General features: G+C 45.4%; 1 protein-coding gene across 4 annotated transcripts in view; it reads left to right on the top strand.

Moving 5' to 3' along the window:
* Nucleotides 1-11400, top strand: part of ADA2 (adenosine deaminase 2) — a 29539-nt gene extending 18139 nt beyond the window's left edge. For 2 of the 4 annotated variants that reach the window (XM_025461604.3, XM_035706886.2), the window contains 6 exons: nucleotides 416-543; nucleotides 2459-2549; nucleotides 3870-3978; nucleotides 8245-8402; nucleotides 8995-9197; nucleotides 11029-11400. In XM_025461604.3, the coding sequence (XP_025317389.1) occupies nucleotides 416-543; nucleotides 2459-2549; nucleotides 3870-3978; nucleotides 8245-8402; nucleotides 8995-9197; nucleotides 11029-11191 (852 nt within the window). In that variant the 3' untranslated portion in view covers nucleotides 11192-11400. Of the gene's footprint in view, nucleotides 1-415; nucleotides 544-2458; nucleotides 2550-3869; nucleotides 3979-8244; nucleotides 8403-8994; nucleotides 9198-9436; nucleotides 10914-11028 lie in introns of those variants that run through there. The other 2 variants (XM_025461605.3, XM_025461606.3) reach the window with 2 other exon arrangements.
* Nucleotides 11401-14336: the final 2936 nt, after the last annotated feature.

Genomic DNA, 14336 nt, shown 5'->3' with positions numbered 1-14336 from the left:
TAACCATGTCCACTTCAGGGGACATCCCACCTAGGGGTGGTAAAGTGAGGAGATGAAGTGGGTCCTTGGCCTCCTCTTTTTGGCTGTTTCCTATCCCCAGCTGACCTGTTCTGCATTCATTACACAAATGCCTATTGGGCGCTCACCATAGAGCTCCCTTAGAGCTCACCATGTGCTAGGCACTGCTTTAGGTACAAGGACCCAGTAATGAATGAATCAATCAGGCGGACACCCAGCTTTTGGGTGTTCAAGAGCATTCTCCCACATAGGACTAGGACTTCTGATAAATATCAGAGGTTGTTGAAGGCTCTGGACAAGGAAATTGTAAAGTCCGATCTGGCTTTAGATATTTTTGGCCATGAGAATGAAGTTCGCTCACCTCCAATGTCTGATCATGACCATGCTTCCTTCTCAGGTGTATGAACTGAATGGGACCGTCCATAGCCGAGAGTGGTCAGTGAGGACTTATAGAGAAGTGGCTTATATGTTTGCGAAAAAGCATCCTGGGTTCATTGGAATCAAACTCATTTATACGGATCACAGGTGAGAGAGAACATAGCTGAAGCTGCAGGATTTGGGAGAATGGGGTGCAGGCAGAGCCACTAGACTGGGAAGGGAGGGGAGGAGAATGGGAGGCTAGGGGACTGGTGTCAGAGACCTACCCCTGCTGCCAAAGAGCCATGGGCTTGGCAGATATGTTTGTGCATGTGTGCAAACACGTACCTCTAAAGTCATTTCCAGTTTGAATCCACCCCCCCAGGCTGAAATGAAGAACTTTGGTAATTTTCCAGAAAATTCTAGGTTCTGACCCCATGTTGGCCTGGATGACTCAGTTATGGATATGTTTTTGCTTATATGTTCAGATAACTGGCTCATTTCTTTGTTTCAATTTGCCTTTGGGGTTCTGCCTAATGTCAGCCATGTGCTGTGGATGGCTGTGGATGGCTTTGTGCAAGGCCTTGACTGATGACCCAGCCCTGAGGGACAGCTACCTCAGAGTCTGTGTGTGGACGCCCAGCAGGAGCATGGATGTGGGACTTGGTGGTGTGAACAAGGGCCCACTCTTTCCCCCAAGCAAGCGCAGAAAGCTTTATCGCTTAACTTCCCTTCTGATTTTACCAAGGCAGGCTCTCTCCTCCTGTCAAAGGGTGGCCAGTCTAAGGCCTGTGATACACAGGGCTGGGGATGTGGAGCAATCATATGGGGATCAACACTGAGTCAGGGCTTGGGGAAGGGCAGCTCCTCCATTTGCTCAGCTAACTCTAGAGGCTGGGCTCTTGGAGAGCAGTCAGACACCTCCTGCCCCATCCCTGCTGAGGCCCCTCCACTCCTTGTGAGGGCTTGAGGCTTGCTGAGTAGAGGCCTACACCTGTGTGCTAGTCAGCCAGGAGGGGGCTTGTAAGCTGGGCCCCCTGGGTCCCCTCAGAGGCTCCCTGGGGGTCAATAGCAAGAGGATGTGAGGGCTGGGCAGCAGGTGGTAAATGCTCCTGTGTTCCCTTAGAGCTCTGAAGGAGAGGGAATGAGCAGGTATGGAGGAGGGGGTGGGAGGAATCTAAGCCCACAGAACTGAGGAACAAGTGAGTCATCTGCTGTGCAGAGATCTTTGTTCTGTCACAGAGTTGTACCAGACTTTTCCCTTTGGTGCTTCTGTTGTGCTGCTTGCCTCGTCCCTATCCTGGACTTGAGCAGAGGGAGTGTGGAGAGAAGACAGACAGTTTGGTTTTGTGATTTCTGTAGTGCTTTGCTGATTTAATTGGAGGCAGAGGACTTATAGGTGCCAGGTCCAGCTGACCTGACAGGGACTTGGGTGATCTGTTGCATTTCAGGCTCTGCAGGGCACCCACTTCAGGAAACCATCCTCTCAGGGATGCAGGGCAATTTTTGAACGAGGCCTCTTTGCTTCATCCAAATGTAGATAAATGAAACTTATCCCATGAATCTCTCTTCCTCGTTTTGCTTTTCAGACACTATGGGTTCCTCTGTAGCCAGCCAGAGTCCTGGATAGGGTTCGGTTTGGGTGATGTATTTCTTTCTTTTTTTTTTTTAAGAGACAAATATTAGGATTGGTTTATTTATTTATTTATGAGAGACACAGAGAGAGAGAGAGAGAGAGAGAGGCAGAGACACAGGCAGAGGGAGAAGCAGGCTCCATGCAGGGAACCTGACGTGGGACTCGATCCCAGGTCTCCAGGATCACGCCACGGGCCAAAGCGGTGCTAAACCGCTGAGCCACCCGGGCTGCCCATGGGTGATGTATTTCTCAGATGTAGCCACTGGTAGGGATCCCAGTAGCCCGGGCAGCACAGGGTCATGTGGGCAGTGGGGCGAGGGTGTGGGAAGTGTTTGCTGTGTACCCTGGACCAGCTCAGCCCCAGGCACTAGTGGAGCCACTTGGGGGTGCCCAGCAGTGCCAACGCCAAATCATGCTGTTGCCCCCACTTCTCTCTGTCTCTCGCAGATTTAAAAATGTGTCCTTCATCATGAAATCCGTGCAAACAGCCATGGCGCTTCGAACCATGTTCCCCAGGATGGTGGCAGGGTTTGACCTGGTAATGGACTGTGCATGATGAAGCTGAGAGCGGGGCCCAGGAGCTGCTCTTCCTGCAGGACTTGGCAGCTCCCACCAAACCCTTTGTAGAGGCACAGGCCTGGCCAGAGCTTAGCACTGACCTTCTCTGGGGGCCAGCAGGATGAAGACAGCTCCAAGAAGGGGAGCAGAAAGGGCCAGGAGGCTGAAAGGGGGAGTTCCAGAATAAGGAAGGAATTCGAGGAGCTTGGGCAGTAATGGTGGGCTTAGTCCCATTCCCCTGCCATCCGCCCTCTTTCTACCTACCTACAGGGGGCTCTTTAAACTGTGGCACATGGAGGGGGTCGGCGGCGGCAGGGGGTCTGGAAGCAGAGATGGGGATAGCCCTGGGCAAAACTGTCAAGGATATAGAGTTGTACCTTGCCCCTCCATCCCATTTGCTTCCTCAGCTACTTCCGAAGCTGCGCATCCATAGGTGGTGCCCTGACCCTCCACCAAATCAAAGCCATAGCCAAGCTCCGACAGCCAGGGCACACTTCCCAGGTGATAACCCATCAATCTCATGAAGGAAGCTAAATTAGTTGGAGCTAACTGGCTCAAAGGCCATCCTGACTCCCTCTTATGGAAACTACTTTTTACCTGAGCCTGTGCTTAAGCTCTTGTTTTCAGACCATCCACAGTAGCATAAGAGTGGATTTTATTTTCTTCTTCTTTTTTTTTTTTTTTTTTTTAAGATTTTATTTAATTATCTGACCCAGAGAGAGAGCACAGGGAGGGGTGAAGGACAGAGGGAGAGGGAGAAGCAGCCTCCCTGGTGAGCAGGGAGCCCCATGTAGGACTTGATCCCAGGACCCTGGGATCATGACCTGAGCTGAAGGCAGACATTTAAATGACTGAGCCTCCTAGTTGCACCATAGGAATGGACAAAGGAGGCTGACTAAGCACCTCTAGTATAGAGCTTCCAGATCAGTCCCTAGAAGGACTGTAATGGACAAGTCCTGGAAGGAATTTGGGGTTGGAAGGGGGATAGTAGTTGTTCAAAGGGATCTACTTGCAAGGTCCAACTCATTATTAAGTCTGCACTCCATTCTACTACATTGAATATCCGTATTTGGCTTACTATAAAAATGTGTCATTGTCCCCTTCCCCAGCAAATTAAAATAGGCATTCTGAAGGAAATACACTTTTTATCCTAAGGTACTCTACTCGTGGCACATAGCTACAAATCCCGGGGTGTGTGTGGGTATGTGTCATTTAATTTGCAAAGCATAATTTTGTTGTAGTTACAGCTGAGGCACGGACCAAGCAGATGGCTCCATGTCCCCTCTTCTCTGTCCTGCAGGTGGGGCATGAAGACACTGGCTACTCCTTGTTTGACTACAAGGAGGCTTTGATGATTCCCACCTTGCATGGTGTTAAACTGCCTTACTTTTTCCATGCTGGAGAGACAGGTGAGCCATATGGAGACAAGCAAAACAGAGGAGGTGATAGATAGGAGGGGTCCTTATCATCACTCAAGAGAACTGATAGGATCCTGGGGCAGTATTGATATTGTTGAGAGTCGTTTTATTGTATTTGTCCATTTTGTATGGACAAATTATATGGGAATTATTTCACTTAATCCTGATGACAAGCCCCTGGAGAAGGAATAACAATATCTGGCACGTTAAATATATTATTACTGGGGATCCCTGGGTGGCTCAGCAGTTTAGCGCCTGCCTTTGGCTCAGGGCGTGATCTTGGAGTCCCGGGATCGAGTCCCGCGTGGGGCTCCCAGCATGGAGCCTGCTTCTCCCTCTGCCTGTGTCTCTGCCTCTCTCTCTCTCTATGTCTATCATGAACAAATAAATAAATAAATTGTTAAAAAAAATATATATAGGGATCCCTGGGTGGCGCAGCGGTTTGGTGCCTGCCTTTGGCCCAGGGCGCGATCCTGGAGACCCGGGATCGAATCCCACGTCGGGCTCCCGGTGCATGGAGCCTGCTTCTCCCTCTGCCTGTGTCTCTGCCTCTCTCTCTCTCTGTAACTATCATAAATAAATAAAAATTAAAAAAAAAAAATATATATATATATATATAATTACTAATTCTCACTCCAGTTCTGCTGGGAAGGTGTTTTTATCTCCATTTTATTTTATTTTATTTTGAAGATATATTTATTTATTTGAGGGAAGAGAGAGGAGGGGCAGAGGGAGAGGGAGAATCTCAAACAGACTCCCCATTGAACACTGAGCCAGACACCAGGCTTGATCTCAGGACCCTGAAATCATGACCTGAGCTGAAGTCAAGAGTTGGACTTTTAACCAACTGAGCCACCCAGGTGCCCCCCTCCTCATTTTATTGCCCAAGTCTCCAAATACAGTGGTTGGTCCAAGGGTAAGGAGCTAGTTATTAGTGGAGCTTGAGTTTGAGCCCTTTCTGATGTCTATTTTATAATGAATGAATTGTGCCTAGGAGATTAATTCACCTGTCTTAAGTCATACATGGGTTAGGTGGCAGAAGATGGACTAGGACCAGGCCTGCTCTAGCAATTAGGAAGCTTTGTCCACACTCATCAGTGCTGAAGGGGTGACCCCACCCAGCTCAAGCAGACCCCACTGCTATTGTTTCTGAAATGCCATTGGCTTAGCCACCCCTTTGTTTCCCAAAGCTCACTTCATAGGCTCGTGGGTCATCTCTCAGACCTTCCCATATCCCAGTCCTTAAAATGTGTAAACCCTAAGCAAAAGGAATCCCAGATCATGGCTGTAATTTCAGGTCAAAATGAAGATGTTGGGTGCTTAGATCAGGAGGAAAGCTTATTGCTGCATCCCACCTGGCGTCCCTGCATACCTGAGGCACCTGTCATCCTTAGAAGACCAAAGAGAAGGACACCTGGGTGGCTCAGCAGTTGAGCCTTTGCCTTTGGCTCAGGGCATGATCCCGGAGTCCCGGGATCAAGTCCCACATTGGGTTCCCTGCATGGAGCCTGCTTCTTCCTCTGCCTGTGTCTCTGGCTCTCTGTGTCTCTCATGAATAAATAAATAAAATCTTAAACAAAAAAAAAAAAAAGAAGAAGAAGAAGACCAAGAAGATAAGTGGAGAGCATTGGGGGGGCTTGAATTTCACAACCAGGTTGAAATCTTGCCTTATCACACCATCTCTCAGATGAAGGATCTGTGTACATTAATCTCCTTTTTCCTGACATTTCAAGTCAATTTAGATCAAAGGTGTTCTACAGGTTTGAAGAATTGTTTGTGGGGGTTAGGGTAAGGGGGTAGGGGTAGGGGTTACTAACCTTGAAGAGCTTGTGGTCTGGTTGGGAAAATCGTACTTAGCTGTGTGAAATCATCTCAACAGTATGAAACAGCATAATAGGATCTAACCACATTCTAAGATCCATGGCCCTAGGAGAAGATTTTGCCAGGAGCTGAGTATTTAATACCCAAGACTAATGTTCTTATTTTTTATTTTTATTTTTTTTAAGAATTATTTATTTATTCATGAGAGACACAGAGAGAGAGAGGCAGAGACACAGGCAGAGGGAGAAGCAGGCTCCATGCAGGGAGCCCGACATGGGATTTGATCCCGGGTCTTCAGGATCATGCCCTGGACCAAAGGCAGGCACTAAACTGCTGAGCCACCCAGGGATCCCCTGTTCTTATTTTTTAAAAGGAAGAAATCTTTGAAATTTTTAGATAGGAAACCAGTGAAAATCCACCCTAACCATGAAAAACATGCCCTAACCAACAGTGGGAATTGTTGGGTTTTATTCCTAACAGAAAAGTGAATTTTCATATTTTACCTGTAGATTGATAAGGATGCTTTTGGCTGCCGGGAATGGAATACATTTAATAGGTTTTGCAACAAGGTCATCTCTTATTTATTTTTAAATTTTTATTTATCCATTTGAGAGAGAGCATGAGCAGGGATGGGAGGCAGAGGGAGAGGGAGCTCAGCTTCCGCTGAGCAACAAGTTCAACATGGGGCTTCATCCCAGGACTCTGAGATCATAACCTGAGCTGAAGGCAGACACTTAACCAACTATGCCCTAAAGTCATTTATTTTACATAGTAAGTGACCTCTGCTGTTTTCATCAAATCCAGGGTTTCACCTTACTTGGTTGTCATATAGTCAAATTACATTCAGGTTTAACTATTCCAGCGAAGCAAAAGATAAGATATTTCCCCCAGGACATCTCCTTTTATCAGAGAGGAAGCCCAAGAGCTCCCCACCAATAACCTTCCAGGCCAGCATTAAGACTATCCTAGAAAAAAAAAAAAAAAAAAAAAAAAAAGACTATCCTAGCTGCAAGGGAAGCTGGGAGAGTCAAGACCTGTTATTTTCATGCTCCAAAGCAAGTCCTGCCTACAAGGGAGATACAGTGGGATGGCTGATGAACTAGGTAGCCAACAGTATCTGCCACCTCTTCGTGTTGGTCACTGATCTTGCAATTGATACTGTTGAAAATATAAGTTGAGGGGCAGCCCCAGTGGCACAGTGGTTTAGCGCGTTGAGCGCTGCCTGAGGCCAGGGGCCTGATCCTGGAGACCCGGGATCCAGTCCCACGTCGGGCTCCCTGCATGGAGCCTGCTTCTCCCTCTGACTGTGTCTTTGCCTCTCTCTCCTCTCCCTCCTCTCTCTCTCTCTCTCATGAATAAATAAAATGTTAAAAAAAAAAGAAAACATAAGTTGAGTAAGTATACATAAGTACTAATATTGACAGTTTGCAACATATTATTGTAAAGATAAACAAAATTCCCAGAAAATAGCTCCGGAAACGAAAAATGGAAAGACTGGGGCAGCCCCGGTGGCGGTGGCTTAGCGGTTTAGCGCGCCTGCAGCCCGGGGCCTGATCCTGGAGACCCGGGATTGAGTCCCACGTCGGGCTCCCTGCATGGAGCCTGCTTCTCCCTCTGCCTGTGTCTCTGCCTCTCTCTCTCTCTGTGTCTCTATGAATAAATAAATAAAATCTTTAAAAAAACAAAAAATGGAAAGACTATAGACTGTGGAGTCCTATAGACCAAGATTTGTTTTTTTGTTTTTTTTTTTTTGAAGATTTTATTTATTCATGATAGAGAGAGAGAGAGGCAGAGACACAGGCAGAGGGAGAAGCAGGCTCCATGCTGAGAGCCCGATGCGGGACTCAATCCGGGGCCTCCAGGATTGCGCCCCAGACCAAACGCATGCGCTAAACCGCTGAGCCACCCAGGGATCCCCTAGACCAAGATTTGAAACCGAGTTCTACTACTTAACCAAATATGCTCCTTCAATTTATAAAGTCTGTATAAGTTTCACCTTTCTCATGTGTTATATACATACATAAAGGCTTGTCATAGGGATCCCTGTGATAGGGATCCTATCATAAATAAATAAAAATTAAAAAAAAAAAGGCTTGTCATACTTCTCATTAGCATTGTTATAAGGAAAGTATGTGTGTGTGTGTGTGTGTGTGTGAATGTTCTTTTTCTTTTTCTTTTTTTTAAGATTTTATTTATTCAAGAGAGACCCAGAGAGAGTGAGAGGCAGAGACACAGACAGAGGGAGAAGCAGGCTCCATGCAGGGAGCCCGATGTGGGACTTGATAGTCATGTCCTGGGCCAAAGGCAGGTGCTAAACCACTGAACCACCCAGGGATCCCCTAATGTTCTTTTTCTTGCTTTAGAGTCTGGAGCCTTTATCTGAGGATGGTCTACAGGTCAGATCCATCTGATTGAAGACTATCTCTTTTTCCCCAGATTGGCTGGGTACTTCCATAGATAGAAACCTTCTGGATGCTCTAATACTGAACTCTACCAGGATTGGCCATGGATTTGCTTTGACCAAACACCCAGCAGTCTGGGCTGACTCCCGGAAGAAGAACATTCCCATAGAAGTCTGTCCCATCTCCAATCAGGTAAGTGAGATCCATGTGACCAACCCAGTACAATCTTCCCCTCCAGTCTCAATCTCTGTTCTGTTTCCCAAACTTTTTCCTGTATAATTTCTTGCTCCTTAACTCACTTGTTTTCTGTATTCTTCCACTGTCTCACTCTCGTTAGTAAGTTATTTAAGAATGGCCCTTTGCCTAACCCATTCATGACATTGAGGCAGCAATGAGGGTCCCCAATGGGGTGGAATTTTGGGCAGAGCCATAGACAAAGCTAAAGGGACAGTGAGGAAGGCCAGTGAAGTGGGAGGGGCCATAAGATACCGCTGCTTCCACAGTTGCTTGGGGTTCTTTGTGCACCAGCCTCTCTTGCTGTGTTTAGGAGAGCTGCTCTGAGCCAGACCAAGAAGAGACCAAATGTTTGTGGTGGTGAAGAAACTTGGAGAAAATTAGGAAGAGTATGAGGACTGGCTCTATTCTTTGTGTTGTACCCAGAAGTCATTCCAGTGTTCAGTGGTGATAAGGATAAGGAGCTGGTTATGCTACATGGTCTTACCTCACATGACAACTCTTTTTATTGGTCAAAGTTTGTCTTCCTCATTTGCCTATTATTGGGCAGGTTCTGAAACTGGTGTCGGACTTGCGAAACCACCCTGCTGCTGTCCTGATGGCCACTGGGTATCCCATGGTGATCAGCTCTGATGACCCAGCTATCTTTGGTGCCAAAGGCTTATCCTATGATTTCTATGAGGCCTTCATGGGCATTGGGGGAATGGAGGCTGATCTGAGGACACTCAAACAGCTGGCCATGAACTCCATCAAGTGAGTATCCTATGTACTTCCCAGATCTCCACTCCCTTTTCCACTCTACAATTTGCATTTATCTCTCTTAGAGTTTTAGGGTAGAAGCCTGGAAGATTTCTGTGGGTTTTCTTCACATCCTCTCTCTTTCATTATTGTTCTTGGACTGAGGAAAAATATGCTCTGCAAGCATCTGAGATCCCCTCACTGTTCCCTAACCCTTTCTCCTGGGGCTGACCTAGGTGCCTTTTCTCCTACAGGTTCAGCACCTTGTTGGATATTGATAAAAAGGCTGCCATGAAAACCTGGGAGGAGAGATGGGATAAGTTTGTGGCCGACCTGGCCAGGTGGCCAAAGTGAGAAGATAGCCATTTATTACCATATTCCTCTGCTTTCCTCTGCAAGCTGTTTTCACCTTTGGTCAGTCAGTCTTGAACCCACTCCAGTATGGTTTCTATCTCCATTTCTTTATCAAAACTGCCTCATGAAGGTCATCAATGGCCTCCACATTGCTTGACTCTCAGAAACACTTAAACAGTCTACCAAACTCATCTTTTTGAAATATTATTTTCTCTCAACCTCAGGCCATCAATTTTCTTGGTTTCCTCCTTTCTCTCTGGCCATTCCTTCCAGGGTCCCTTTTCCAGAGGGTCTTCTCTATCAGATCTCTGTGTTGAAATTCTTCAGGGCTCAGTTTTGCTGCTTTTTGCTTTTCTGTTCACATCTCTGCTTCTCTCCTCTACTTTTCTCTCTACTCAATAGTCTTTTTCTAGGTAGTCTCATCCATTCCTTTGCTTTGAAATATCATTTATTTGCTGATGATCCCCAGTTTATTCACTTGGATGGTTCACAGGAATCTCAGAAACCTATGTGCAATTCTGAACTTTCAATCTCTTTCCTTTCAATCTTTTCCTGGTCTTTCTCATCTTGGTAAATGGCACCTCCATCCCATCCCACTGAGTTGCTCTAAGTATAATTTCTCAGCAAAATTCTTGATACTGCTTTCTTCCCTGTTCCCTACATCAAAATGTACCTTGAATTCTGCACACCTCTCTATCTGTATTGCTGTTGGCTGAGTTCAAGCCGCTATCACTTCTTGTCTAAGTTATAATAGCCTCTTAGTTGATCTCTCCTTTCTTCTCTTTGCCTACTTCATTACATTTTTCACAGAGCAATGACTTTTTAAAAATTAATTCAGATTACTCCATTGTTTACTACTCAGTGCACTTAGAAAAACTCAAATGTTTCAACAGGGCATATAGCATCCTCTGTAACCTGGATTCCTTCCAGCAGCATCCCACCCTAGGCTCCCCTAGAGCACCAGATTCTGGCCACATTGGTCCTTTGTTCCTCAAATATCTCAAACTCTATGCTGCATCAGGGTCTTTTCTCATTCTCATTGCCTGGGAGAGTCTTTTTTTCCACTTTTGTCTAACTGACTCCTGTTCACCCTTCAAGCTTCACTTTTAATGTCCCTGTGTCAGAAAAGTTTCCTAGACCCCTAACCTGTTAATATCTCTCATGGCACCTTGCTTTTTTTCTTCAAGGAAGGAAATACCATAATAATATGGTATTATCTTACCATAATTTGTAATTACGTATTTATTTCTGTGTTTATAGTCTTCACTTCCACCAGACTGTAAGCTCCCTGTGGGCAAGTACTGATGATTGTGAATCCAGAGCCTTGCTCCATGCCCCAAACCTAGTCAGTACTCAATAAAGGATATGTTGAATGAATGGATATAACCTGTATGTTTTGAGCTGGTTGCTGAAGCAGGAGAGAACAGAACAGAGTCTCCCCCAAAGAAAAGACCTCCCGTGATCAAATTCTGGCTTCTGACCTGGTTTTCAGGAGAAGTAAGGCAAGAAGCCAGCCCTGTCTTCACTTGACTAAAGGAAGTGTAGGAGGATCAAAGAATTCATTAGAAGTCCCCAGAGGATTCAAGTGTCTGCTCATTCATCACCCATCACCTGCACCTGAGCTCAAAGGCCGCAGCCAACCCTCTCTCCATTAGTAGTTTATCACTATTTGGTTCATGACACTGGAAAAACTCTTGGTGATTAGAGGTCCTCAACCACAGGCTGGTACCCAGATGGAACAAGATGACCTTTCAGCTCCTGTCCAATTCTGACAGTCTTTGATTTATTGCCTTAACCAACCCCAGTAGATAGTATATAGGTCCCAACTCTGCCAACTTATGTTTAATAAATGGTGAAAATGGAACTGAGCAGAATGGACTTCTGTAGCAAGTTGTCATGATTATAGGCATCTTCCAGGAGTGTAAGGGCTCTGGCCTGGACTTTGTGTGATCTCTGATTTGGCAAATTAAACCAGCTGCTAGTCTTGTCTGCATGCCTTGTTCAATAGGCTGAGCCCTAGCAGAGAACTAGAAACATCAACAGAATCAGATGCTAAGATATGACTATCTGGGAAACAGGCTGTAGCCATCTTGGAACTAAGTAATATTTCTGCCAGGAGTGGAGTCGTTAAAACTGATTTCACTTATTTCTCCTGTAGGACTTCCCAGAAGGTACCCTGACATATGTTTTTTTGGAAAAACTTATGTGTTAATTGAATTTTTATAAATGAAATCATGCTGCACCTGGGGGCTTGCTATTTATTTCAAGGAAATCTGAAGCAAAGCCTTCTGTAAAACATTTTTGTAATTCGAATTATGTAGTCTATATTTATTTCTTGGAGTAAGGTTAAATGCTTTTTCCCTCTTTGTCAGGTAAATTGTCTGATCTGGAAAAACCTAATAGCCTGAGACACCAAGAGTCCTTGACTTGCCAGTCTTATTTTACAAGTCCCCATTATTTGGCCCATGATGAATTCCCTGGTCCAGCCCCCTCCTTCTGGATCCTGGAGTTTTTTTTGTTTTGTTTTTTTTTTTTTTGGGATCCTGGAGCTTTTTGTCAGCTGGCATAGCTCCCAGGGAAGGGCAGGGAGACTTCTCAAAATTCAAACCAAGGGAATGTTGTTGGAGATGCAAATCATCCTGTTTCTCAGCAGGTGAGAATTTGGGATCCAGCCTTAGGAAAAACCATGGAACATTTTTCTTATGATCTGAAATAATGTGAAACCTTCAGAAAAGTTGCAAGACTAGTACAAAGTACTCTAATGTTAGACTCTTTGTCTAGGTTCTCCAATTATTGACATTTTATGACTTGCAGTATCATCCTTTGTATATATATCTGCATCTTTCTTTTTTTTTAAGATTTTATTTATTTATTCATAGAGACAGAGAGAGAGAGAGAGAGAGAGAGAGGCAGAGACACAGCCAGAGGGAGAAGCAGGCTCCATGCAGGGAGCCTGATGTGGGACTCGATCTGGAGTCTCCAGGATCACGCCCTGGCTGCAGGTGGTGCTAAACCTGGGCTGCCCTCTGTATCTCTTTCAATGTCTGCAAGATAGATCCTATTTTTTTTTTTTAACCATTCAAGACTTAAGATGCAGCCATTATGCCCCATTACTCCTAAATGCTCTAGTATACATTTACTAAAGGCAGTGCTATTCTTCTGTGTAACCATCCAAATCAGGAAATTAACATTGATAAAACACTACCATCTGGCCCTAGCCCTTCCAGGCATATTTCTTTTCTGGCCCCAGAACCTAATCCAGGATCACATGTTACATTTAGTTACACTCTCTGTTGTTTCTTTTACTCTGGAACAGTTCCCAGTCTTTCCTTGTCTTTTGTGACCCTGACATTTTTGAAGAGTCCAGACCAGTTATTTGGGAGAATATCCCTCATTTCAGGTCCATGTACTGTTGCCTTGTGAAGAGATTCCAGGTCATACATTTTCAGGGGAATGCCTCAGGAGTGATGCTTTTTTTTTTTTTTTTTTTTTTAATATTTTATTTATTTATTCGAGAGATAGAGAGAGAGAGAGAGAGAGAGAGAAGCAGAGACACAGGCAGAGGGAGAAGCAGGCTCCATGCACCAGGAGCCCGACGTGGGATTCGATCCCGGGTCTCCAGGATCGTGCCCTGGGCCAAAGGCAGGCGCTAAACCGCTGCGCCACCCAGGGATCCCAGGAGTGATGCTTTGTCCTTCTCAGTGCCTCACATCAGGAGCCACATGGCTCAGGGCCTGCTGAAGGCAGTCTGCACCAGCAAACAACAAACAATTGTAAAAATTTCAGCCTGCTGGTAAACCAATGGTGGTTTGAAACTGGTCTTTGTAGGAACTTTTTTCTAAATTTTTTTTTTTTAAGGACGCCTGGGTGGCTCAGCGGTTGGGCGTCTGCCTTTGGCCTGGGGCGTGATCCTGGAGACCCAGGAACAAGTCCCGCATCGGCTCTCTGCATGGAGCCTGCTTCTCCTTCTGCCTGTGTCTCTGCCTGCCTCTCTCTCTGTGTCTCTCATAAATAAATAAATAAAATATTAAAAAAAAAATATATATTTTTTTAGTGTAAGCTCTCGGTTCCAAGTGGCACTCAAACTCACAACCTTGAGATCAAGAATTGCATGCTCTACCAACTGCACTAGCTAGGCAGCTGAGACATCATGGGAGTTTTTACACTACAGAAATCAACAAATTTTACAAATTTGTAGCACCCCCCCCCCTCGCGCTGTTCCAGCCAGTTTTTTTTTTTTTAAGATTTTATTTATTTATTCTTGAGACACACACACACACACAGAGAGAGAGAGAGAGAGGCAGAGACACAGGCAGAGGGAGAAAGAGGCTCCATGCAGGGAGCCCGATGTGGGACTCCATCCCGAAACTCCAGAATCACACCCTGGGCCTAAGGCAGGCACCAAACCGCTGAGTCACTAGGGCTGCCCCCAGCCAGTTGTTAAACATTTATCAGCATACCAATGTATACAATGTCAATCTGACCCATTATGATGATGTTCCCATTAATGACTTTGTCAAGGAAATGTCTGCCAGGATTTGGAACTGTAATATTTTCCACTTTGTGACTATAAATATTTAATGAAGAAACACTTTATGTAAAAATCTTATTCCTCATCAAATCTTTAACCCATTAGTTTTTGTAGCCGCTGAAGATTATTGCCTGAATATACTATTATTATAATCATTATTGTTCTTATGTCTAACCCTGTTATTTACTTGAGAGAGAGAAGGAAGCAAGGGAGAGCAAGAGCCAGGGAGAGGGAGAAGCAAGCTCCCTGCTCACTGAACAGGGAGCCCA

The sequence above is a fragment of the Canis lupus genome, chromosome 27, assembly GCF_003254725.2.
Source record: "Canis lupus dingo isolate Sandy chromosome 27, ASM325472v2, whole genome shotgun sequence".
Taxonomy (NCBI): Eukaryota; Metazoa; Chordata; class Mammalia; order Carnivora; family Canidae; genus Canis; species Canis lupus.
This window is presented reverse-complemented; position numbering and strand designations above follow the sequence as displayed.